This window comes from Bos indicus, chromosome 23, assembly GCF_029378745.1.
Source record: "Bos indicus isolate NIAB-ARS_2022 breed Sahiwal x Tharparkar chromosome 23, NIAB-ARS_B.indTharparkar_mat_pri_1.0, whole genome shotgun sequence".
In the NCBI taxonomy this organism is placed as follows: domain Eukaryota; kingdom Metazoa; phylum Chordata; class Mammalia; order Artiodactyla; family Bovidae; genus Bos; species Bos indicus.
Window position 1 is genome coordinate 29269180 of NC_091782.1, and position 24810 is coordinate 29293989.

A 24810-nucleotide genomic window follows, 5' to 3' on the forward strand; every position below is an offset into this window, starting at 1 on the left:
AGCTGGAGCTTGGTCAATTCAGTGGGGTCCAAATCCCCACTGACCTTCACCCCCACCCCCTGCAGCCAAGTAAAGAGCCCCTAGAAGTTTCTTCTCAACCCTGAGGCCCCTTATTTGGAACTCCCCCAAGTCAACAGAGGCTACTGACTTTGAAACACCTGGCCTTTGCCCTCCACCCTTCAACCCAACACAGGCGGGAAGAACTGAGGGGCAGGGAGAGGCAGAGCTGGCAGAGAAGAAAGTGGGGTTAGGTCATGGGAGAAAAGGCAAGATCAGCTGAGGAAAGAAAGAAGGGCAAGATACCACAAAGGTGGGGGAGGTTGGGGAGGCTGCCCAGGGCACTGAGGGAAAAATTGCCCCCATCTCTTGATGACATTTATTAGGGCCTGGGGGGCGGAGAGGGGGCAGAATTGAGTCAGCCACCGCCCCCCATGCCAGAGCAGACAGGGCCTTATTGTCTCTACCAAGATTCCTTCTTTCAAGGAAGAGGAGGCTCATTGTCCAGCCCCTCACCCAGCTCTGGCCTACAAAGGTCGAAAAGGGGCACAACAAATGCCCACCCTGACCCTGCGTCCCCTCGTCTAGCCTGGGGGTGGCTGGTGCATTCCACCCATGAGGCTGGGGCCCAAACCATTAGAGCCCTGGGCTCAGCCCCCCAGTTGCAGGCTGGGACAGGAAGAGAATTGTCCTCAGCAGGAAAGAACCCACAGAGAATCAGGAACCCGCACAGAATGGGCATTGAGAGAGCGGAAACACCAAGGGGGTCCCACCCCAGACCAAGCATCCGGGCACCCAGGCCCCAGGCTCTCCATCCCCACCCTCCTGAGGGAGCCAGGTCCCCCTCACCTAGAAATGAGGCAAGCCACACTGAGTAAATGCAACTTTATTTTCATAAATACAGGGGTAGTAACACACCCATTCCAGGGTAGCTAAAAGAGGGGCTGGAGCCTCAAAGAAACTAGGCTCCCAGAGGGCACCCCAATACTGAACATAGGGACTGGGGGATCCCCAAACCTGAGATGGGCCTCACAGGCCACAGATATTCCCCAACACTGACACTTCAAGAACGAACTGTCCCCATAGTGGAACCTCAGAACCCCACTCTCATAGGTGGTCCTTCCTGAGGGGTTGGGAGGGCTCACAACAGGGGAGTTCAGAGGAAAAGGGAACGTGGGAAAAACAAGCTAAAAATGTCCTGAGTGGCTTGGAAGGAGACCCTGTGGTGGGCAGGGGCTGGGTTCTCCTTGTGTAGAGCCAGAGACAGAGGAGCAGCAGCAACAGGAGCAGCCACAAGTTAATCTTGTTTCCCACTTCCCAGCCTTGGCCTTGGGGGGCATGGGAGAGCGTGGAGCAACCCCCAAAAGGGAGGACACGAGATGGAGGAGACCAGGATGTGTCATTCACAGAGCAGGGGTCCTGGAGCCCTGGTTGGTGGGGGCAGTGTGGGACCAGTGAGGTGGTCACAGGCACACCAAGGCCTGACATCCAAGGCTCCACTCAGTCTCTGGGCGGGGAGTTCCTGAGGGGTCCCTCAGGAGAGCCAAGGTTCAATGCAGGTCTCATAAAGGGTACGGTTGGAGTGCCAGGCCGTGTGGGAGATCCCAGCCATTGGACACCTCACTATGGCCCCCCGGGCAAGCAGAGTCTTCAACCCAAAAGAGTCCCGCAGATAAACCTTCAAGGTGGGTCAACGGGCATGGAAGAAAGACATAGGGAGAGACAAAGTAAGTTCCCGCTGGCGTCCCAGACCCCCTCCCCACAGGGTAGACCCTTCAGCTTCCGTGTCAGGGGCAGAGAGAACCACAGTGTGTGCAGAAAGGGAAAGTAATTCCAGGGGACTCACCAGTTGCTTCTCCATCTCCAAGACTGTCTCATTTGCATCATAGAAACCAAAGAAGCTGCAAAGAGATTGGGGCATACGAGGGAGGTTATTAGAGTGGGAGAAAACCAAGGGCGGGTAGGGACCTTCAGGAACTCATGGCCTATTGGGGACACAAGCAGCAAGGGGAATACTCAAAATATTTAACTGGGTATCATGTACCTCACAGGTGGCACTAGGGATAAAGAACCCACCTGCCAATGCAGGAGACATAAGAGATGTGGGTTCAATCCCTAGGTCGGGAAGATCCCTTGGAGGAGGTATGGCAACCCACTCCAGTATTCTTCCCTGGAGAATCCCATGGACAGAGGAGCCTGGAAGGTTATAGTCCATGGGGTCAAAAAGAGTCAGACACGACTAAGCGACTTAGCACACACGTATCATGTACCTCAGGAGGTAATGGATTAAGGATACAGTATCACTTCTGCACTGCTGCTGCTGCTGCTAAGTCGCTTCAGTCATGTCCAACTCTGCAACCCCATAGACCGCAGCCCACCAGGCTCCCCCGTCCCTGGGATTCTCCAGGCAAGAACACTGGAGTGGGTTGCCATTTCCTTCTCCAATGCATGAAAGTGAAAAGTGAAAGTGAAGTTGCTCAGCCATGTCCGACTCTTAGCGACCCCATGGACTGCAGCCTACCAGGCTCCTCCGTCCGTGGGATGTTCCAGGCAAGAGTACTGGAATGGGGTGCCATTGCCTTCTCCATCACTTCTGCACAGTTCCCATCAAAAATGCATAACCTGAATCTAATCATGAGGAAATAGCCAACAAACCCAAACTGAGGGCCATTCTATAAGATAGCTGGCTTGTTATGTTTCAAAAAATATCAATGTCAGACTTCCTGGTGGTCCAGTTGTTAAGACTCCACACTCCCAGTGCAGGGGGGTTCAGTCCCTGGTGGGGAAGTTCCGCATGCCGGGGCCAAAAAAAAAAATCAGTGTTGCAGGATTACTCCAAGGAATTATTCCAGATTAAAACTAAAGAGACATGAGAACCAAATGCAACATGGGATCCTGAATTGAATCTTTCACTGGATTTTTTTTTCCTATATGGAAGATTTTAGGAAAATTTGAATAAGGTCTACAGAGAATTGTATCAATGTTAATTTCCTGCTTTTGATAATCGTAGATACATAAAAGAATGTCCTATATTTAGAAAATAGACACTGACATACTGAAGTCTTAAGGGTTCATACATACACATACTCCACATATATATATGGATATACAGAGGGAGAGACAGAGGACACTAATATAAACTTGGTAAAATGTTAACATTTGGGAAATCTAGGTGAAGAATATACAAGATTGCTTTGTACGACTTTGGTAATTTCTTGAGTATGAAATTATTTCCAAAGAAAAAGTTAAAACAAATTTTTTTTAATTAGGAATATTTAACTGTTATGGGCACTGAGTGGACACAGGCCAAGAATAACTGAACAAAGGCTAATAGTACTAAGTCCAATGGGCTATGGGAGCAAAGAGGAGAGGTTACTACTCTAGTTTTAGAGCGTCAACAAAGGCTTCCCAGCGATTAGCCTGAACTAGGAAAAGCTGTCTCAGGCAAATGCAACAACAAGAGCACCACAGAGGTATGGCACAACTGGGTGGGTTGGGGGCCTGGAGGCCACGCTGAAGGACAAGATTTCTTAAGCCATAGGAAAGCAGTAGGGGCACAAAGACCTGGATTGGAACTCCAGCTCTGCCACACACTCCCCACTGTGTGTGGTTGATCATGTTGCCGATTTTCTTTGTCCTATACAAGAATACCTCCTTTGTAGAGAGGAAATAAAACATTGTGGTTAAGTCAGACAGCCTGACTTCACCACTTACTAACTCTATGAATGTAGGCAAATTATTTAATCTCTTTGTACTTAAGTTTCCTTACATGCCACAAGAGGATAATAGTAATTACCCTATAGGGTTGTTGTGAGGATTAAATGAGCTTTATTTGCAAAGTACTTAGAGCTACTACTTATCTTCATAGGGTTGTAGTAGGTGTGAAATGAGATAAAAATAAATCCCACCTTTAACTACTATAAGGCATGTTACTCCTTCATTTATAACCCTCCAATGTGTTCCCATCTCACTCAGAATTAAAAAAAAAAAAAATCAAGGGTCATGGTTGCCAGGGGCCTGCGAGTAGCAGGGATAAGGAAGTAACCATTCTTTAAAGAGTTATGGGGTTTCAGTTTGGCAAGAAAAAAGTTCTGGAGATAGATGGTGGTGAGCTTACAAAAGAATTTGAATGAACTTGAAGCCACCAAACTTACCCTTAAAAACGGTAACTTTTGTGTGGCATATATTTTAGAAAAAACAGTGACCTTACTTTGCCCCACAAAGGCTTTCTGTATCTGGCCCCTTCTACCTCTTTCACTTTCACCCCAGCTGACTGCCCTCTAGCCGCATGGACCTCCTTATTCCCAATGCCTGCCCTAGTGACTCTGCAGGTGCTACTCCTCTTCCCTAGAAGAACAAACCTAGACATTCCAAGCATATTACAAAGCAGAGACATCACTTTGCCCACAAAGGTCCATACAGTCAAAGCTATGGTTTTTCCAGTAGTCACATATGGATGTGAGAGTTGGACCATAAAGAAAGCTGAGTGCCGAATAATTGATGCTTTTGAACTGTGGTGTTGGAGAAGATGCTTGAGAGTCCCTTGGACTGCAAGGAGATCAAACCAGTCAATCCTAAAGGAAATCAACCTTGAATATTCATGGGAAGGACTGATGCTAAAGCTGAAGCTCCAATACTTTGGCCACCTGATGCGAAGAGCCAACTCACTGGAAAAGACCCTGATGCTGGGAAAGATAGAGGGCAAAAGGAAAAGGGAGCAGCAGAGGATGAAACAGATAGCATCACTGACTCAAAGACATGAATTTGAGCAAACTCCGGGAGACAGTGGAGGACAGAGGAGCCTGGCATGCTGCACTCCATGGGGTCGCAAAAAGTCGGATACAACTCAGTCTCAAATGGCAGCTCTTCCAGAAGGACTTCTCTGGCCACTATCTAAAATAGGCCCCAGCCATCCTCTAATCCTTTCCCTGCCTTATTTTATCACTGTCTGATATATATATATATTTACATTTATTATCTGTCTCCCCCACTAGAATGTGAGCTACATAATAGCATAGACTTCTCTTTCATTTACTACTGCATCCCTAGGGTCCAGAACAGTGCCTGGGCACACAGTGCTTGATGAGTATTTGTTGAATGACTAGAAAGTAGATCAGGTGACATTTCAGATCACTCATGATGATCAGAGGCAGACACATAGTGCCATGAAGCCATGGGTTTTCCTGAGGAATAGGATAGAGGGGACAAGGTTGGAGCAATTACCTTTTACTTCCAGGTAAGTAAAAGAGCTGGTAGGAAATGTGATTACATGGCATGGAACTATAGACATGCGTTGTAGCGATTTGTCAATTTCCTGGTTTCACTATTGTGCTGTCATTACATAGGATGTAGGCATTGGGGGAAACTGGGCAAAAGATACACAGGACTTCTCTAAACTATCTTTGCAACATGCTAAGAATCTGTAAATAGTTCAGAGTTCAAAGTTTTCACAAAGCGGGGCTGGTAGGGATGGAAAGGAAGCAGAGTGAGCAAGGCTTAGTGACTGGCTAGATATAAGAGGTTGGGACATGACTCCCAGGTTTTCGTCTTGGGTGACGATGAATGGAGGGTGGGGAGATTAACTGAACAGTGGAAGAAGCAGGCCAGTTTTAGAAATGAGATAAAGATTGGCTGGGATTGGGGTGTCCTTAGCCAACCTTCAGGCCACACAGTCCCTTATTACCTGGACTGCCAGGGAGTAATGACACCATCATCAGGGCCCCCAATCAGCACCAGGCGGCCCAAACGCAGAAAGTTCTTCCGCCAAGCTACAGGGTGGGAATAAGAGAGCCTGAGTTAGTCACAGGGGTCAGGCCAGGTTGGAAAGGGGAATATACAAGGTCAGAGAAGCAGAAAATGGGACCAAGGTAGGAGCCTGGGGTCATTACCAGTGGCATTGGGATGGTCTCTTTCCCCATTGATCAGGGCCAGGAAGCTGCTGGCATTGAGGTACAAGTCATCATGGTGAGGGTCTGGGTACAAACAGCAGTTAGATCGTCAGAGAAGCAGGGAGAAGAGGCAAGACCAGATGCTGGAAGACCAATCAGAAGGCTACAGTAACAGACAAGGCGCACAGTAATATGATAGTAGCAGTAATAACTGCAAACATGATAACAAACACCTTTTTCCAGCACCTGCTGTGAGCCAGATACTGTTCAAAGCACATGACATTCATTATTTAATCCTCATAAACACAATAAAAGGTACATACTATACTTTACAGATGAGGAAAACTGAGTCACAGAAAGGTTGAGCAACTTGTCCAAAGTCATGCAGCAGAACTAGGCTTCAAACCCAAGTAGTCTGGATCCAGCATCCATGATCTTAAAAACTATAACCAGGCATTTGCAAACTATGATTCATTAGTCAAATCCAGTTCACTGTTCTGTAAATAAAATTTTATTGCAACACAGACACATTCATTTACATATGGTATATGGCTGCTTTCACATGACTATGGCAGAATTGAGTGGTTGTGACAGAGACTATATGCCTGCAAAACCAAAAAAAATTTACTGTCTGGCCCTTTAAGGATAAAGTTTGCCAACCCCTGCAGCAAACTGTATTCTCTAAGGCAACAAAGTGAAACACATAAAGCATTTTGAACAGTGCCCGTTCACATAGTAAGTGCTCGATAAATGTAAGTTATCATCATCACTGCTGTTAGTTATGGTAGAGGTGGGAGCAGCAGGCCCCACCCTCCAGGATGCCCTTAGCATGGAGGCCCCAGTTTGGCATGTCCTACTCACCATGCCAGTAGTTGCAGATGGAGAATTCCTGGCCCCACGGGCTGTAGCAGATCCGGTAGAGGTTAGACCTCATGGAGGTGGGGAACAGCCACTTCAAATAGTTTGTGTCTGGCAAAAGAACAGCAGTGCCAAGTGGCCCCGAACTTTGTGCCCTCAAGACTCAGGGCCCCCCTATGGAGCCCACAGTGCCCACTCACCTCCATACTGTCCCATCTGTGGAGAGGAGAGAGAGATGAAAGAATCCACATTGTGTTCATCCATCACAGACAGGAGTGCCCGGCACACCAGGCCCCCTGCAGGCAAAACACCACGTTGGGCAGGACTTAGGGAGAGCCAGGCCAGCAGTCTCCCCAACTCCGCACCCCCGCACACACACCATGTACCTCATGGAAGCTGAGACCCTGAGAAGGCACACGCCCTGTGTCAAAACGCCCCACGTCAAGTAAGTGACAGAGCCAGAATTCGATCTGGGTCTTCCGACGAACCCTAGGGTGCTTTTTCCTGTCCCCCGCCTCCCATCCCTTATGTCCAGGAGCCATGGGTGACGGGAAAGAAAGGGGCAGCAGTGCAGGGAGCGGCCCTCCCACTCAGGACACGCACACAGGTAAGACCCAGGTGCTGAGGGAAGTCAGAAAAGGAAGCAATGCGGTTCAAAAAAGGGAACACTAGGCAGTGTCCCTCAGATAAGGATCAAGCTTCAGATAGGGCTTAGAGGCGGGGAAGCGGGGAGGGTGCCTACCCTGGGAGTAGCAGATGAGGTGCACCCCTTGAAGAGCCTTTGCCATGATGGGGGCCACAGCCTCTCGGAACCCTTGCACCTGTTCCCACAGGGGTCGCAAACTCTCTCTCCCATCGAAGAGATCGAGCACTGTCACCGCAGTCCCAGGGTGTGTCTGTGGGAAGGGGGCGATGCCGCAGCCGGAATGGACTTATAAAGACCCCCCTCCAGGCCGCCCCCGAGCCGGCGCCCACATGCCTATTGTGCCCTCCTAGAAGCAAGAATCTCTCGTCCCCCAACTTTCCCCAGCAGAGCACCAGCTCTGCGAGGAACTGGGCAGGCCCAGCATTCAGTTCCCCATTCTCCCTCCCCAGCCTCTGTAGCCGCCACCAAGGCCCCACAACCGGGGCGTCCCCTGCCAGACCTCATTGATGTATTCCAGCAGGTGGCGGAAGCTGTACGAACTGTCAAAGAGCCCGTGCACCACTATGACCGGCTTGTAGGCAGCCCGATGGGGCGCGGGGGCGGCGGGCAGCAGCAGCAGCAGCAGCAGCAGGAATGGCAACAGGAGCAGGAACTCCGCCGAAGGGAGCCGCCGTTCCGGGAGCCCCAGCATGCTTCCGCCTGAGAAGGGGACGATGAGGACCTGTGAGAGAGATGACAACACCCTCCCTTCGGAACAGACGCCGGCAATCAAGCCTCCCCGACCCGTTCCCACACCAGGTCCTTGTCATAAAACATCCTACTTTTTACTCCAGTCCTCTCCACAAACACACACCCCCACCACGCTGCAGACGCACTGACGCGCAACCAAGCCCCGCCCCCAACGCAACGGGGACTCGGTCCCGAGGCCAGGAGCTTCCTAATGGATCATCCCAGTCATGCAAGACTGAAGATTTGCAAGAAGGACCTCAGAGCAGCAGCGTAGGACCCTGGGGGAGTGCAAACTCCCACCTGGCCTGGATACGCGAGCCCCGCTCCGCCTGCTGTTTACTTCTCCCCAGCTTGGAACCCACGTGGGGGAGGGCAAGGGTGTAAGGAGAACGCGCGCAGGGGAATGACGGACGGGAGAGGGGAGGCTGCTCAGGGTCGCATTTAGCCGTCACGTCCGGGGCTTTCCCTAGCAACCGTGCCAGCGTCCCCCGCAACGCCGGCCGGAGACTGGAGGGGCAATGGAACAATCCATTGCGCCCTAAGAGCGGGGGGGGGGGGCGGGGCGGGGGGCGAGGGGCGGGGGAGAGGGAATAGGCGGAGTGATCCATTTAGATCGGCGGGGAGAGGGAGAAGCCGCAGATGTGTCCTGGGAATTGAGAGAAGGCCTCTTCAGGCCCTGCGGCAGCCGCGACCTAAGAGTCCCATTTCCCTGCCTTGATTTGCCCTACTTCCCAATGCAGGCGTCAGGCTCCGCAAGGGAACACGGAGTTCTCTTTCCCCAGGGAGGCGCGCTGGAGGAACAGACCCGGGAATGGCAGTCCTTGGTATTTCGTCCTCCGCCGGCTAGGGGCTGAAGGTAGCCCAGGCGGACCCTGCTCCTAACCCCTTCCCTCCCGCCCGTGCCAGGTCTGAGCCTTACAACTCTTCATCTTGAAGTGCTTGTAGTGCCCTTGTCTCCAGAGACGCGGAGAGTCCTCGAGGCCCCTCGAGGTAAAAGTGCGGCTTGGCCCAGTTTCTTCTGCCCTTCTCTAGAACGGAGCCTATCTACGACCCACCCCCCAAGGGGAGGAGAGCCCCTTGGGCAGCGCTGACTCACGCTCCGCCTAGTTTCTGACAAGTCTCATTACCTGAGCGACCCCACACCCCCGCCCTGATCCTGGAGCTCCTTGTGGGCGGCTCCTTACTCAGACCTTCCCACCGGGGCTGGACTTCTAACTCCAGGCGTCTCCCACCTCTCTCTCTATGATCCCTATCGGTACCCAGGTGCCCGTGTTAGGGCTTTTACTGAACATTTAAAGACGTTTGCCTTGATTTTTTAAAAAAAAAAAAAAATTGCAGCTCATCAGAATTCCTCTATGTTCACCAGGCCTTTGACAGTCTTAAGTCTCTTCCAATAAAACCAACTTGCGCCCCGAATTGTGTACAGGATGGTGTGGCGGAAGGGGGTTAGGGGCTCACGCGAACACCTCAGAAGCCAGAATGAGAGGTGTGGGGCCGTGATCTCGATCTCTGGAGCCTGGGACTGGCCCTGACGCGCGCCGCTGTTACAGCTCGGTAGTCTCCGCCTGAAGTCGGATGGGGAAGGATACAGCGTTGGAGAGCGACTGCCTCAAGAAGGGGCTGGGAAGCACTGGTCTAAAGGGGGAGGGTGGTATCTCGGCTCTGCTTTTGCAAATGGCCCGATTCTGGTTAAATCTCGGCTGACTACTGATTTTCACCTCCCCTCCCCATGTACAAACTCCCAAGATGCAATAAGCAAAATAAAAAGACTGCAATTACCGCCAGGCCCCCGGGTCGACTCAGGCGATGGCGCTGCGTCTTGGCGGGGGTGGTGGGTGGGTGGGATTTCAGGAATGGATCTGAACACTGCGGGCCCTGGAAACTCTTTAAGAAGCCTAGTAAGCAAAGCGGGGGAAGGGGGACCAAGCAGGTACTGCCAAACTGAGCTGCCGGCAATGAGCAGTTGATTCGTCCTCTCCTCCCAACGTGCTACAGCTCCTACATACTGAAGGTAAGAGGTAACTAAGTATCCCCCAAGTTTCCTCTTCGTCCTACTCCTGCCCCCCAACACACCACAAGCCCTACTACCTCCCAACGACTATAGACTGGGGCCTCTCACTTTACCTCCGGATTCCTCCCAAGCCAGAGCGGCAGGTCAAGATCATAACCCTGGGAACTTTTGTTGTTGTTTTTATGGTTCTCTCTCACACAGGCATCTCTGGTACAGATAGGGAAACTAGAGCCAAGGATTTGAGAGAAGATCCCCAGATCTTACAGGGACTCTGAGGGAGGCTGAGTTGGGGGGAGGGCGGGGGGGGAGGCCTGACTGGGGTGAAAAAGATTCAGAGGGAACCGGGGTACTGAATCCACTGAGCACCTGCTCGCTTCCTCCTACAGTATAATCACTACAGCCAGTCTTGAAGGGGAAGCCTCCAGAGGGTTCTTTCTCCCTCCTTCCTTCCCTTAGTACCACCCGCCTTGCCTGGTCTTGCTTGCCTCCCAGTTTCCATGACAACTCCAAAGGAACCCAAACTGGGGGCTTGAATGCCGGGGTTAGAGGAGGCGAGACATAGTCCAAAAGCGGAGAGAGACCAAGTGGGGGTATCTCTGAAGGGTTCCCCCTCCCTCGCCTCGGTCCCTTTAAGCTCCCCCCTCTCAGCTTTCCCTCCGCCCCCCGCCGCCACAGTCTTCATCTCTCCATCTCTGCGCTGCTGCCGGCTGCGCAATCTGCGCACCCAGACTCCGGTGCTAGCCAGGGACCCCGACTCCGGACTCCGGCTGCACGGATCTTGTCCCAGGGAGAGCGCAAGCATGTCATCCGAAAAGTCAGGTAGAAAACAACAACAAAACCCCTCGCCCTCTCCACTGCCTCCTGACTACCCCCCCTCCCTTACCCCTCCCTAGCGGGTGGTTCTGTTTCATTCCCCTTCTATCCAGCTCTCCATATCCCTCCCCCCAAGCCCCCTTCTCTTTCTATATCCTTCCCTTTTCTTCCTTTCCTCTGGCCAGTCTCAGGCTCGGTCCCTTGCCAACAACACTGGGGGGGAGGGGGGCAGGTTAAGAGGGTGAGGGAAGTACAAGACTGGCTTAGCATCAGCCAGGTACTGCACGGATAGCATCATTGGGAGTGACAGATGGACAGATAACGCTGGCCCGCATGGAGACATCCAGCGGGGTAATATGGAGAGATGATCAGATGGGGATTGCCAGGGGAGTAAAATCCAGAGGACCCTTCTTAATCTGCCCTAAAAGAGGTTCGGAGATTCCAAGAGAGACTAGGGGACCCCCTCCCCACTAAAGGAATGGCAGAGTGGAACATGTTATCCTACATGTGTTTATACAACTGTTGGACTGAGCACATGTTCACACAAGTGTTGCATGTCTATACATGTGCACACGCAGGACTAGCTCAGATAGGCAAACCCCAAAGCAGCCATAAGCCAAGAGGGTTAGGAGTTTGGGTCTGCAGGTTAAAGCTGTGTGCCCACTGCTGAAGCAGGGAGAGGAGCAGAAGAGAGTTATGACCTCAAAACTAGATTAAAGTGGGGGCGGGGGGAAAGGGCTGTTGGCCTAGATACCACCCCTTTCCTCCCCCAAGAATGAGAGATGGCTTCTCACTCATCTCCTCTCTGTCTCTCCCATTATCTTTCTCCGTCCCTGACCCTCTGTGTCTCCCCCTCTCCCTCATCTCATCTATCTTATCTCTCCCCATACTGGCTCCTCTGCTTACCGCCCCCAGGTCTCCCTGACTCAGTCCCTCACACCTCTCCACCACCCTACAATGCCCCCCAGCCCCCCGCCGAACCTCCTGCCCCGCCCCCACAGACAGCCCCTTCCTCGCACCATCACCACCACCACCACTACCACCAGTCCGGCACTGCCACCCTCCCGCGCTTAGGGGCAGGGGGCCTGGCTTCTGGGGCCGCCGCTCAGCGCGGTCCCTCGTCCTCCGCTACCTTGCCAAGGCCCCCACACCATGCCCCTCCTGGCCCGGCCGCTGGGGCGCCCCCACCCGGCTGCGCTACCTTGCCCCGCATGCCACCCGACCCTTACCTGCAGGAGACTCGCTTCGAGGGCCCACTGCCCCCACCGCCGCCCGCCGCCGCCGCCCCGCCCCCGCCGGCGACCTCTCATACTGCCCAGGCCCCGGGCTTCGTGGTGCCCACGCACACGGGAGCGGTAGGCACGCTGCCGCTGGGTGGCTACGTAGCCCCGGGTTACCCTTTACAGCTGCAGCCTTGCACTGCCTACGTGCCGGTCTACCCGGTGGGCACGGTGAGTACAGGGCGGACAGGGGACTGGAAGGAGGGGGCTGGGAGAAGGATGGAACAGGACATGGAATTGGAGGCACAGTGGGGACTGGTGGGAAAGAGGAACAGAACCAGGGGACCAGGAGGCGATCTGGGGCCAAGGGAGAGGAGAGACTAGAGAAAGATCTGGGAATGGGGTGGGTGGTCTGTTGGAGTCAAAGATGAAGATCTGGCAGGGGAAACAGCCTTGAAGTCCAGAGGAGGTTTAAAAGAGGAAAGCAACCTTCTTTCTCTGCTAGACGTGGAAAGCTGGTGGGCTCAAAGAGGGTTTAAGAATGATAGACGTCCCCTCCCTACAACCTTCTTTCCTTTCACAGCCCTATGCAGGCGCGACCCCGGGGGGAACAGGAGTAACCTCCACGCTCCCCCCGCCACCCCAGGGCCCAGGGCTGGCCCTGCTGGAGCCAAGGCGCCCGCCCCACGACTACATGCCCATCGCGGTGCTGACCACCATCTGCTGCTTCTGGCCTACAGGCATCATTGCCATCTTCAAGGCAGTGCAGGTGTGTGGGGGGTGAGGGGAGGGGAGGGGACGGAGGCGGAGTATGGAGAGGAGGACTCAAGAGGTTCTTATTCCCAGGGAGTGCTGGACGTTTGAGGGAGCATCTTAGAGGGAGGCTGAGGCGTGCGGCCGAGGTAGCGGCTCTCTGATCTTCTTTCCCTCCCTGTCCCCCGCAGGTGCGCACGGCCTTGGCCCGCGGAGACATGGTGTCAGCTGAAATCGCTTCACGCGAGGCCCGGAACTTCTCCTTTATTTCCCTGGCGGTGGGCATTGCAGCCATGGTGCTCTGTACCATCCTAACCGTAGTCATCATCATTGCAGCGCAGCACCACGAGAACTATTGGGATCCGTAAGGACAACCACGGCCCGGCCCCACCCTGCGCCCCTCGACGTCCCAAGCACGTTTTGCCGTCAAGCCGGGGATCCACAGTGGGCGCCCCGCACACCCGCTTCTGGGGCTACTGGACTTGGTTACATCCTAAACTAGGCCTCCACGGAAACTCTCGCCTTGCGAGCACGCTCGGAATCCAGTTCCTCAGGAACCTCGCCAAAACCCACACTAATAGGGACGCCACTTCCCGGCCGGGCCCTCAGTCGCTCCAGGCCCCCACCCCCTCTAAATACAGCACCCCCAGCCGAACTCTCTCAGTCAAGGCTCCCCAGACTGAAAACTGGTCCCTAAAGCCCCGCCTCCTCCATAGGTTCCGCCCCGGCTCTGATAAAACCCCGCCTCCAGGTCGGCAGGCTCCGCCTTCTTTTCTTCCCTGCGGGGTGATTCAGTCCGGTGATTGGGTTTGTGGCGCCAGGCCTTGCCCGGATAGTTGTCAGTATACTTGTCACTCCACACCTTCTCCCGGCGTGAGAGCCGAGCCCCAGGTTAGCCAGAACCCTCACCCTCACTTCCACTTCTGTCTCTCCTCCACTCCATCCCCGTCTATTTTCATGTTAATCCCAGGACCTCTATAACTTTTGGGTTTTGGCGGGATGGGGGGCGGTGAGGGGGGTTTGGAATGAGATTTAGGAGGTTACCGGTTTCGGAACCTTCTCCCTGGAAGAAGATTAAGTCCCCGTTCTCTGTAAATACTCCCTTCCTCCTACCCCAACTGGGCAAGCGAGCAGAAAGAACCGAGGGTACAAATCTTCCACTATCTGGAAGGAGCCAGCCCAATCCCTGTTCCTCATTAGTCCTCACCTTGTTCTGATCTGTGTGTGAGTGTGTGTGTGAACTTCTGAAAGACAATATTAAATAGATTAAGTGGATTTATCACCCGCAATCCCGAAGACTAGCAAAGACCCGGCTCCTTTGGTTTCGCCTTTCACTTATCTCCCCTTCTGGGGACGTGGGGGAGGGGCGGACAAAAACTTACAGAGACAATAGTGAATGGACACAGATTCCCGCACACCAGAGAGACAAACACAAAGATGGGAAAGAGAGGCTTCCCTGGGGATCCTACTGGCGAAGACCTGGGGATCCATTCTTCTTAGACATTTCTTTACCCAGCACACCTTTTCCATTCCCTACCAGACTCGACCTAAGACTTTGGAGGAAGATTTACGAGCAGATCCAGGAATCTATCCCCAGAATTCCAGGAAGGCAGGAGGAAAGTAGGCAGGGTATTCTGAAAAAGTTGGCCCAGGATAGGATGGCATGGGGCAGGGAAACATGCCCAGCTGCCCACAGCTGTTCCTGCTCACAGGCTGGAGGGTGGCAGACAACTCCGGGTCGAGCCCTACTTGTGCTGTACCAGTGTAGGTAGGCAAGGCAAAGGGAGCACGGAGCTGCGGGGGTCGGGCTGCTGTGACAAAAATACCGTCACTGGGTGGCTTATAAAGAACAGAACTTTCCTGGAAGTCTAAGATCAGGTGCCAGGACGGTCAGGTATAGGCCCTCTTCTGAGTTGTAGATCTCTAAATGTACACCGATCCCTGTCTCCTCTCTAACTGTATCCTCTCTTGGCAGAAAGGGCTAGGGAGCTCTGTGAGATTTATTTCCTTATGTATTTATTTGGCCACGGGACTTGTGGGATCGTATTTCACCCCTGTTCAGCCATCGAACCACACCCCTTGCCTTGGAAGCACAGAGCCTTAACCACTGGATCACCAGGGAAGTCCTTGTAGGGTCCCTTTTACAAGGGTACTAATCCCATTCATGAGGGTGCTACTCTCAGGACCTAAGTGCATTCCAAAGGCCTCACCTCCTAATACCATTGTATTGCACATTAGAATTTCAACATATGTATTGGTGCAGGGATCACAAATATTCTGACTAAAGCAGAATGCCAGGGAGAAAGTCAGTAGCCTCACACGTCTACCTGGGCTAGTTACCCTCAACCAGGAGACCTCTTGGGGAGGGAGAGGTGGCACAAGCAGTGGACTTGGTGTCTTCAGCTGTGCACCTGCAGGACAGGGTCCTATCCTGAATTCCATGCAGGATGCTGGTGAGACATCATCTCCGACAGCAGGTGTAAACCCTGAAACTCATGAAGTTTATAATCTAAAACGGAAGCCATGCACTGTGATAGGAGACATGGGAAGAGGATGGGATCATGGGTTTTCCTTTGGATGGTTCAGGTTTGCTGTGCTTTCCTTACCCGACTTCATGAAAAAAGAACTTACATTTGCAGTTCGCACTTCCTCACTACCTACTCACCACCTCCAACCCCACCGTCCCCTCTCCCACCTCCGTTCAATAGGGCGTACTGTTGTCAGAAATGTCTTTCCTTCATACCCACTGCTTCTTAACCCTTTGGAATATGCGTCCAATCCAAACTTTACTGAAACTGTTTTTTTCAAATAGTATTCAATGACCCAAAGTTACCAGGAGCCAGAACCCATGGTATTTTCATAGTACACTGCCTCTCTGAACCCTTCCATGTTTGTCCCTTCATCCTGGATTCCCCACTTTCCCAGGTTCAGGGACATATTACCTCCTTCCCCTCTGCTGCTGCTGCTGCTAAGTTGCTTCAGTCGTGTCTGACTCTGTGCACACACAAACCTCACTTTATCCTTCTTCCTCTCTCCCCGCCTGTTTTTTGTTTTTTTTTTTTTTTCTTTTTTTTACCTTCTGTGCCTTAAGCAACTATATATGGACTTTTTTTTTTTTTCCTTCTCTGAGAATTTCCCTTGAAAAATCTCATCCACTCCAAACTCAGACCTCATTTGTAACCAAATGCTCCTTTGCTACAGACTGAATGTTTGTGTTTCCTTAAAATTCATCTGTTGAACCCTAATCCCCAGTGTGATAGTGTGGCATTTGGGAGATGATTAGGTTTTGAGGGTAGGCCCTAATGGATGGGATTAATGCTCTTATAAAAGAGACCCCAGAGGAACTTCCGTGGTGGTCGGGTGGTTAAGTCGCCACACTTCCAAGGCAGGGGTCATGAGTTTGATCCCTGCCTGGGAACTAAGACCCCACATGCCCCGTGGCATGGTCAAAAGATTTTTTTTTAATTGTTTTAATTAATAAAAGATCCCCAGAGAGTTCCCTTACCATTCCACCATGTGAGGACATAGCTAGAAGGTATTCTGTGAACCAAAAGAAGCTCTCACTAGACACTGAATCTGCCAACACCTTGATCTTGGAATTTCCAGCCTTCAGGACTTGAGAAATTGACTTCTGCTGTTTATAAGATAGCCAGTTATGGTATTCTGTTAACAGTCCAAATTGAGTAGAACATTCTCCAAACTCTGTATTTATAAGCATTCCTCTGGTGTCTGTGGAACATGTGGACAATGCTAGGTGTGAAAGTCTCTCAGTCTGACTCTTTGCGACCTGGAATTCTCCAGGCAACAATACTGGAGTGGGTTGCCATTTCCTTCTCCAGGGGAGCTTCCCAACCCAGGGGTTGAACCTAGGTCTCCCGCATTACAGGAGGATTCTTTACAGTCTGAGCTACCAGGGAAGCAATGCGGCCTGTCCTCTAAAGTCAGCTGGTTCAAAACCAAATAGATAAAATGCCACTGAAAACCAGCTCCCCTCCCTCTGTAGACAGCACCAATTCCCCAGTGCCCTTCCTTATTTGAAAACTTGATGCCTCTTCCACCTCCTTCCTGCCTTTACTTGTGGTGAGCTGTTAAGCCCAGTCAATTCTGCCATCATGATGTCTTTTGAATCTGTAACTTTTCCCCACTTCTTGCTGGGAAATGACCTCATCTAGGATTATTACAACAGTTTCCCTAATAGGTTTCCCTCTTTCCCACCCCTTCCTACTCCAGGTCTCCCTTAACACTGCTGTCGGGTTACCCTCCCTAAACATGCTTTTATAAACTCTTAACATGCTACTCAAAAGCCCTTCAAGATTCCCTATTGCTTACTCAACTGTTCACAAAGTTTTAATCTGGCCTTTGACCTCTCCCATAATTTGACATCATCCAGCTTTCTGTGGAACCAAACTGTATTATTCATGCCCACCTCCAGATCTTTATTTACCGAGCTGTCCTCAAATCTAAGAGCTCTTTCTCTAATATTTGCCTGTTGCAAACCAAATTGTTTGCTGCTTGCCATGTGTTTCAGACCACATCTAAGCTTATGCTCATGATATTTTCCCTCCTTTCACATTGGCTTCTCCACTTGGCCAAAATATACCAATCCTTCAAAGCTCAGATCAATCTCCTTCACTGCAGCAAGAAGGAATCTCTCGGCACTTCCCTGATGGTCCAGTGGTTAAGAATCCACTTGCCAATGCAGGGGACACCGGTTCAACCCCCGGTCTGGGAAGATTCCATATGCCACAGAACAACTGAAGCCCATGCACCATGACTGCTGAGCCTGCGTGCTACAACTACTGCAGCCACTGTGCCTAGAGCCTGTGTTCAGCAATGAGAAGCCACCTCAATGAGAAGCCTGCGCACCTCAATGAAGGGTAGCCCTGCTCACTGCAACTAGAGAAATTCCTCAAGCAGCAACAAAGACCCAGCCCAACCAAAAATAAATAAAATTTTAAAAACTGGGTATAAGTTGCCTTTTAAAAAATAAATAAAGCAGTGGGTTTCTAAACACAGCTCCAGGCATTCCTTGGAGTCAGGATTCTTGCCTCTGGCAATACATTATAGTCATCTGGGGAGCATTTAAAAAGCCCAAAGCCCAGGTCACATTCTAAACCAATTAAATCACCATCTCTTGGGACTCAGGCATCAATATTTTTAAAGACATCCCCAGGTGATTCCAAATCCAACTCTGTCTGCACCATACCTGCACCTAAGTGCTGAATATGTCTGGGGAAAAATGCACAGTCATACCAGCTAGTCTTACTTCCTTTGAGCGCCCAGGGTGGCCTGCAAGCCTGCATTTTCCCACATTCCGCAAATCTGAGATCACAGTTTCACAAGATGAAGACCTTCTTTCCTATCTCAGTGAGAAAATAGAAACTCTCAAAAGAGAACCTCCTCTGGTCCCAGCTCCAAATCTACCAGGCCACGTGCATCTCTGTTGAATTCAGTGCCTTCCCCTTGTTACTGCAGAGAAGCTGACCTGTTCCCCAGTCCCCACCCTATGTGGGCACTGGGATCCCACCCTTCTCACCTACACAGAAATGGAACTCTTGAAATGATCCCTATCCCTCTCACATAATCAGTTTTCCCCTCATTACTGAAACATTCCATCACCATACAAACATGCTATAATAATATAGCTCATCTTTGAGAAGAAGGGGGAAATAAATTCTTTTGCTACTAACCTATGTAGTAAAAACACAAAATTCAGAATAGTGGTTAGCCCATGAGAAGAGGAGAATTCTTTTTTTTTTTTAATTTTTTAAATTGAAATGTAGTTGATTTACAATGTTGTGTTAATTTCTGCTGTGCTGCAAAGTGATTTAGTTACACGTATATGTATGCTTAGTTGCTCAGTCATGTCTGACTCTTTGCAACCCCATGGACTAGGACCTGCCAGACTCCTCTGTCCATGGGGATTCTCCAGGCAAGAATATTGGCATGGGTTGCCATGTCCTCCTCCCGATCCAGAGATCAAACTCAGGTCTCCCCCATTGTAGGTGGATTCTTTACCATCTGAGCTACCAGGGAAGCCCTACACACACACACACACACACACACACACACACACACACACATCATTCTTAATATTCTTTTCCATTATGGTTTGTCATAGAATATTGAATATAGTCCCCTATGCTATACAGTAGATCTTCACGACCCAGATAATCACGATGGTGTGATCACTGACCTAGAGCCAGACATCCTGGAATGTGAAGTCAAGTGGGCCTTAGAAAGCATCACTACAAACAAAGCTAGTGGAGGTGATAGAATTCCAGTTGAGCTATTTCAAATCCTGAAAGATGATGCTGTGAAAGTGCTGCACTCAATATGCCAGCAAATTTGGAAAACTCAGCAGTGGCCACAGGACTGGAAAAGGTCAGTTTTCATTCCAATCCCAAGAAAGGCAATGTCAAAGAATGCTCAAACTACAGCACGATTGCACTCATCTCACACACTAGTAAAATAATGCTTAAAATTCTCCAAGCCAGGCTTCAGCAATATGTGAACCATGAACTTCCTGATGTTCAAGCTGGTTTTAGAAAAGGCAGAGGAACCAGAGATCAAATTGCCAACATCCACTGGATCATGGAAAAAGCAAGAGAGTTCCAGAAAAACATCTATTTCTGCTTTATTGACTATGCCAAAGCCTTTGACTGTGTGGATCACAATAAACTGTGGAAAATTCTGAAAGAGATGGGAATTCCAGACCACCTGACCTGCCTCTTGAGAAATCTGTATGCAGGTCAGGAAGCAACAGTTAGAACTGGACATGGAACAACAGACTGGTTCCAAATAGGAAAAGGAGTATGTCAAGGCTGTATATTGTCACCCTGTTTATTTAACTTATATGCAGAGTACATCATGAGAAACGCTGGACTGGAAGAAACACAAACTGGAATCAAGGTTGCTGGGAGAAATATCAATAACCTCAAATATGCAGATGACACTACCCTTATGGCAGAAAGTGAAGAGGAACTAAAAAGCCTCTTGATGAAAGTGAAAGAGGAGAGTGAAAAAGTTGGCTTAAAGCTCAACATTCAGAAAACGAAGATCATGGCATCTGGTCCCATCACTTCATGGGAAATAGATGGGGAAACAGTGGAAACAGTGTCAGACTTTATTTTTCTGGGCTCCAAAATCACTGCAGATGGTGACTGCAGCCATGAAATTAAAAGACGCTTACTCCTTGGAAGGAAAGTTATGACCATATTCATATAGCATATTCAAAAGCAGAGATATTACTTTGCCAACAAAGGTTCATCCAGTCAAGGCTATGGTTTTTCCTGTGGTCATGTATGGATGTGAGAGTTGGACTGTGAAGAAGGCTGAGCGCCGAAGAATTGTTGCTTTTGAACTGTGGTGTTGGAGAAGACTTCTGAAAGTCCCTTGGACTGCAAGGAGATCCAACCAGTCCATTCTGAAGGAAATCAGCCCTGGGATTTCTTTGGAAGGAATGATGCTAAAGCTGAAACTCCAGTACTTTGGCCACCTCATGCGAAGAGTTGACTCATTGGAAAAGACTCTGATGCTGGGAGGGATTGGGGGCAGGAGGAGAAGGGGACGACAGAGGATGAGATGGCTGGATGGCATCACTGACTCGATGGACATGAGTCTGGGTGAACTCCGGGAGTTGGTGATGGACAGGGAGGCCTGGCGTGCTGCGGTTCATGGGGTCACAAAGAGTCAGACACAACTGAGCGACTGATCTGATCTGATCTGATCTGATGCTATACAGTAGGATCTTGTTTATCTATTCTATATATAATAGTTTGCACCTGCTAATCCCAAATTCCCACTCCATCCCTCTCCCATCCACCCATCCCAGCCAGGAGAATTCTAATTGGAGAGAGATACATAGGGAGCTTCAACAATAGCCAGATTTAGTCCTTAAGCTGAAAGATGTTTAATTACTTTAGAATATATATGTGCCATGGTTGAGAAAGTCTGCTCTAGAACCATTAGCAACATTTGACACAGTTGATCACTTCCTCCTTGAAGTGTTTTCTTCACTTTGAATACTCTTTCTGGATCCAATTTAAGAAAGTATACACTAGTTCCTTATTTGCTACTTCTCAGTCTTCATTGACTCTTCAAACTCCTAAATAATAGAAGGCTCAGGCCTCTGTCCTTGGCCCTGTCCTCTACCTTAATCCAAGCTCCTGTGCTGCTGTTGTTTCTTGGCTAGCCCTTTAATTGGACTTTTTGCTTTTATTTTTGACTTACATAGTCCTTCCTTCATGCTGAAACCAGAGTGATCTTTTAAATTACCAGATAATATCACTCACCTTGCTCAAACCCTCTGATGGCTCCCAATCACACTCAGAACAAAACCTGTACCTTGACCTACCAGACCTGGCTTCTCCCCGCCTCTCTGATTTCATCCCCTCCTACTCTTTTCCTCACTTACTCTGATTCATCCACTCTGGACCCATTATTCTTCTTCTAGGAGCTATGATTTAATATAAAAATATAATTCCTTCTTGCCTCAGGGTCTCTGCATTTGTGTCTTTCTCACCCTGGATACTATTTCTTCAGATATCTGCATGCCTGCTCCCTGACATCATTTATATCTTTGAACAAATGTCATCTTTACAAGGAGGCTTTCCCTCATCATTTGATTAAAAACAGCACCATCTAGACTTCCCTGATGGTCCAGTGGTTAACATTCCTCACTGCACTGCAAGAGATGCAGTTTTGATTCCTGGTCAGGGACTGAATAAGTAGCTCATGGAATTGTGTGAGAAGAAAGGAGGTAATACACAAAAGACACGTAGAGCAATATCTGGTAGCATTGTGATCATAATGCATGGTCACACATTGGTACACATACACAGCATCTTTCATAATTTAATATTTTATTATGGAAAGGCTGCCCTTCACTGCCTCATCTTGCCTGAAAACCCTACTTATAAGGGAAGCACAAGCCAAATAGTTTGGAAGCAGAGAGGAGAGAGGAACTATTTTGACATAAATCCCAGCAGAACTAAAAAACCACAGAACCCACCAAAGCTAAACAGAAGGGAAAATTTATTTAGCCTTTGGAAAACTAGAATTTTTGTCTCTTATTCTGATGATAAATGACAGAGAATAAGTGTAGCATATGGTTCCATGTGATGAGTATGGAATGCAGGGGAATGTGAGGGTGTAAAAACTTCCAGTCAGCTTGATGCCTGATGACAGTATAAAGAGATGCTGAAACGGGTATAAAGAGATGCTGAAATTGACAAGCTGGAAATGAATAACATGGATGTAAAGCAGCTTTTCTTTTCTTTTACCTCCTATCTTGTGCAGCTTCCTCCACCTGCAGTAAATCAATCTCTGCATGTCAAAATTATGGCCATCTTCCCTGGTCGCTCGGATGGTAAAAGAAATCTGCCTGTAGTGCAGGAGACCTGAGTTTGATCCCTGGGTCAGAAAGATTCTATAGAGAAGGGAATGGCAATCTACTCCAGTATTCTTGCCTGGTGAATTCCATGGGCAGAGGAGCCTAGTCCATGCAGTCGCAAAGAGTTGGATACAACTAACACTTTCCAAGGCTCAACCCTTTGAAGTCCTTTTCAGATCACCTCCAGTTGGAAATAAGTTCCCTGCCACTTGTCACTTTTTGCCTTTCATCTGGAGCTTTTGTCAACTATAACTCTCTACCTCTTTCAGATGGGGAGTTTTGTATTTATCTCCATGGCTCACTGACTAATCCTAAGTACTCAGTAAAGATAAAAATTACTGAATAGATAAAAGAATTGTTACCCCAAAACTGGGTTCATCTCTTGGTGGGTGTTGATCCAAAAGCCACAACCAAGCCAAGGACTGGTAGGAGGAAGAATTTACTACTTATAGCAGGTAAGGAGAACACTGAGGATCTTTCCCAAAGTTGTGTCTTCTTGAACAGCAAAACTGAGGAAGTTTTCAGATAAGGGTACATGCATACTCATGAAGGGACTTGGGCATAGTATGCATATTCTTTCCTTTAAAAAAAAAGTTTTTTTATTTCTTAATTTATTTTTGGCTGTGCTGGATCTTCATTGCTGCGTGGGCTTTTCTTTAATTGTGGCAAGTGGCAGCTACTCTCTAGTTACAATGCATAGGCTTCTCATTGCAGTGTTTTCCCTTGTCGCAGAGCACAGGCTGTAGGGCACATGGACTTCAGTAGTCGAGGCTCCTTGGCTCCAGAGCATTGCTGCCGCTGCTGCTAAGTCGCTTCAGTCATGTCCGACTCTGTGCAACTCCACAGACAGCAGCCTACCAGGCTCCTCCATCCCTGGGATTCTCTAGGCAAGAACACTGGAGTGGGTTGCCATTGCCTTCTCCAATGCATGAAAGTGAAAAGTGAAAGTGAAGTCACTCAGTCGTGTCGGACTCTTCGAGACCCCATGGACTGCAGCCTACCAGGCTCCTCCATCCATGGGATTTTCCAAGCAAGAGTACTGGAGTGGGTTGTCATTGCCTTCTCCGCTCCAGAGCACAGGCTCGGTAATTGTGGCACATGGCTTACTTGCTCTGAAGCATGTGGGATCTCCCCAGATCAGGGATCAAACTTGTGTTTCCTGCATTGGCAGGCAGATTCTTTACCACTGAGCCACCAGGGAAGCCCTATTATTCATATTCTTGAAGGGATTTGAACAGAGGAGAATTCAGTATAGAATTGGGGCAAAGGTCAACAGCTTTAGTTGACTGAAGCCATGAGGGTCAGAAGCATCAGCATCCTTCAGGTACTAGTTGATCTGGTGGTTGAGCACTTGTGAGGGGTGTTGAATTACGAAAAGCAGCTCAAGAAAGTGCTTCTGGCTAATTCATATCATTGAAACAGAACTGGAAGTCTTTATGATTGATTTATTCTTTGCTATTGTTACTTCTCTTGCCTGGTAATGAGGTAGGCTCGTGATGGGTTCCTGGGCTGGCGTCTGTCAAGTGGAGTAAAATTCAAGCTCTGTTCTCACCCAGACACTCAGTACAAAACTGGTGAAAAAAAGTTGAGCCCTGCTAAAGAGATAAGGTGCCCACTCTTGAGGTCAAGGAAGACTTTCCTTTCTGCACATGCACAGGAAGGCTTCTTGGGGGTCGAAAAGGGAGGAGGCCCCATCCCATAATTAGTGTGGAAATGCACCCACAGACCTCTGTGGTGGGAGCTATCTTAGCAAAAAGCTGTACATGTATCTTGATAAGTGTCCAAGGACCAGTTAGGTGTGAGGAAAGAGACAAGACAATTGGCCAAATGTAAACAGAGAGCCAGAAGGACTATCCTATATAAGTAATTAATTCACCTCTTTCCTGCTTGTTCCTCACTCAGGACCCCAGCATTCCTCTTTGAATATGTATTTCTGCCTCCCTTCAGTCTTAAACAGACTGCTTCCCTCTGTGTGCTCTCCCCCTTGTTGTGCTTTCTCTTTAACTTTGTATCTGTTTTTACAGTTTTTGCCTCCTTGAAACATTCTTGCTTTCAAAGGGGGATAAAGAGCCAGGGTCACTTTGCTTCTAATCTCTAGCCTGTGCTGGTCTGGTGGCTAGGATTCTTTCTCATCTAGATTACCCAGGTTCAATTCCTGGGCAGGGAACTAAGATCTGTCTTTAGGACCACTCACTGCTGTCTCTCAGAGATCACTAACAGTCATTGTTCTCGTAAGATCATTATTACTGAGACTTGTTCAAGGGCAAGCATTATGGCCAGGCTTAGATCACAAAATGGCTTGGGGCTAAAATGGCTTCTCTTATGTTAAAAAGCTGTTATCTGGTTCTTTTCTTCTGGGAACCACCCCTATTCTATCTGCTTACAGAATGGAACTTCACCTATTAAAGGGCTCTGTGTGTTAAGACAACATGTAACAACAATCAGCTCACAAATTACTTTGCACCAGCTCCTGAACCTTTCTTTGCATTCTCCCATCAGAT

General features: G+C 49.5%; 2 protein-coding genes across 5 annotated transcripts; one reads left to right on the top strand and one right to left on the bottom strand.

The window, feature by feature from the left end:
* Positions 1 to 867: 867 nt before the first annotated feature.
* Positions 868 to 9834, bottom strand: PPT2 (palmitoyl-protein thioesterase 2). Of its 3 annotated transcripts, none has more exons than XM_019985488.2 (9): positions 9038 to 9834; positions 7889 to 8088; positions 7486 to 7639; positions 6944 to 7039; positions 6747 to 6854; positions 5886 to 5969; positions 5681 to 5765; positions 1844 to 1898; positions 868 to 1675 (listed from the first exon to the last, which is right to left on the bottom strand). In XM_019985488.2, the coding sequence occupies exons 1-9, from the start codon at positions 9045 to 9047 to the stop codon at positions 1532 to 1534; spliced, it is 936 nt and encodes a 311-aa protein (XP_019841047.1). In that variant the 5' UTR covers positions 9048 to 9834; the 3' UTR covers positions 868 to 1531. The 3 variants fall into 3 exon arrangements, with proteins under 3 accessions (XP_019841047.1, XP_019841049.1, XP_019841048.1); XM_019985490.2 differs by lacking the exon at positions 9038 to 9834 and adding an exon at positions 8419 to 8569; XM_019985489.2 differs by lacking the exon at positions 9038 to 9834 and adding an exon at positions 8211 to 8291.
* A 139-nt stretch (positions 9835 to 9973) lies between these two features.
* PRRT1 (proline rich transmembrane protein 1) lies at positions 9974 to 14211 on the top strand. Of its 2 annotated transcripts, XM_070778165.1 has the most exons (5): positions 9974 to 10129; positions 10805 to 10948; positions 11858 to 12393; positions 12746 to 12931; positions 13107 to 14211. In XM_070778165.1, exons 2-5 carry the CDS (start codon positions 10930 to 10932, stop codon positions 13281 to 13283), a joined length of 918 nt encoding a protein of 305 aa, XP_070634266.1. In that variant the 5' UTR covers positions 9974 to 10129; positions 10805 to 10929; the 3' UTR covers positions 13284 to 14211. The 2 variants fall into 2 exon arrangements, with proteins under 2 accessions (XP_070634266.1, XP_070634265.1); XM_070778164.1 differs by lacking the exon at positions 9974 to 10129 and having other exon boundaries at positions 10539 to 10948.
* The last annotated feature ends 10599 nt before the right edge of the window (positions 14212 to 24810 follow it).

Excerpts from the sequence above, each read along its gene's own strand:
- PPT2 (XM_019985488.2), bottom strand. Across the intron at positions 6,855-6,943 it reads ACAGATGGGACAGTATGGAG|ACACAAACTATTTGAAGTGG; the intron begins GTGAGTGGGCAC and ends TTCTTTTGCCAG. Across the intron at positions 1,899-5,680 it reads ATTACTCCCTGGCAGTCCAG|CTTCTTTGGTTTCTATGATG; the intron begins GTAATAAGGGAC and ends ATCTCTTTGCAG.
- PRRT1 (XM_070778164.1), top strand. The coding sequence starts at position 10,663 with ATGCCGGGGTTAGAGGAGGCGAGACATAGTCCAAAAGCGGAGAGAGAC. Across the intron at positions 10,949-11,857 it reads CATGTCATCCGAAAAGTCAG|GTCTCCCTGACTCAGTCCCT; the intron begins GTAGAAAACAAC and ends TACCGCCCCCAG. Across the intron at positions 12,394-12,745 it reads CGGTCTACCCGGTGGGCACG|CCCTATGCAGGCGCGACCCC; the intron begins GTGAGTACAGGG and ends TTCCTTTCACAG.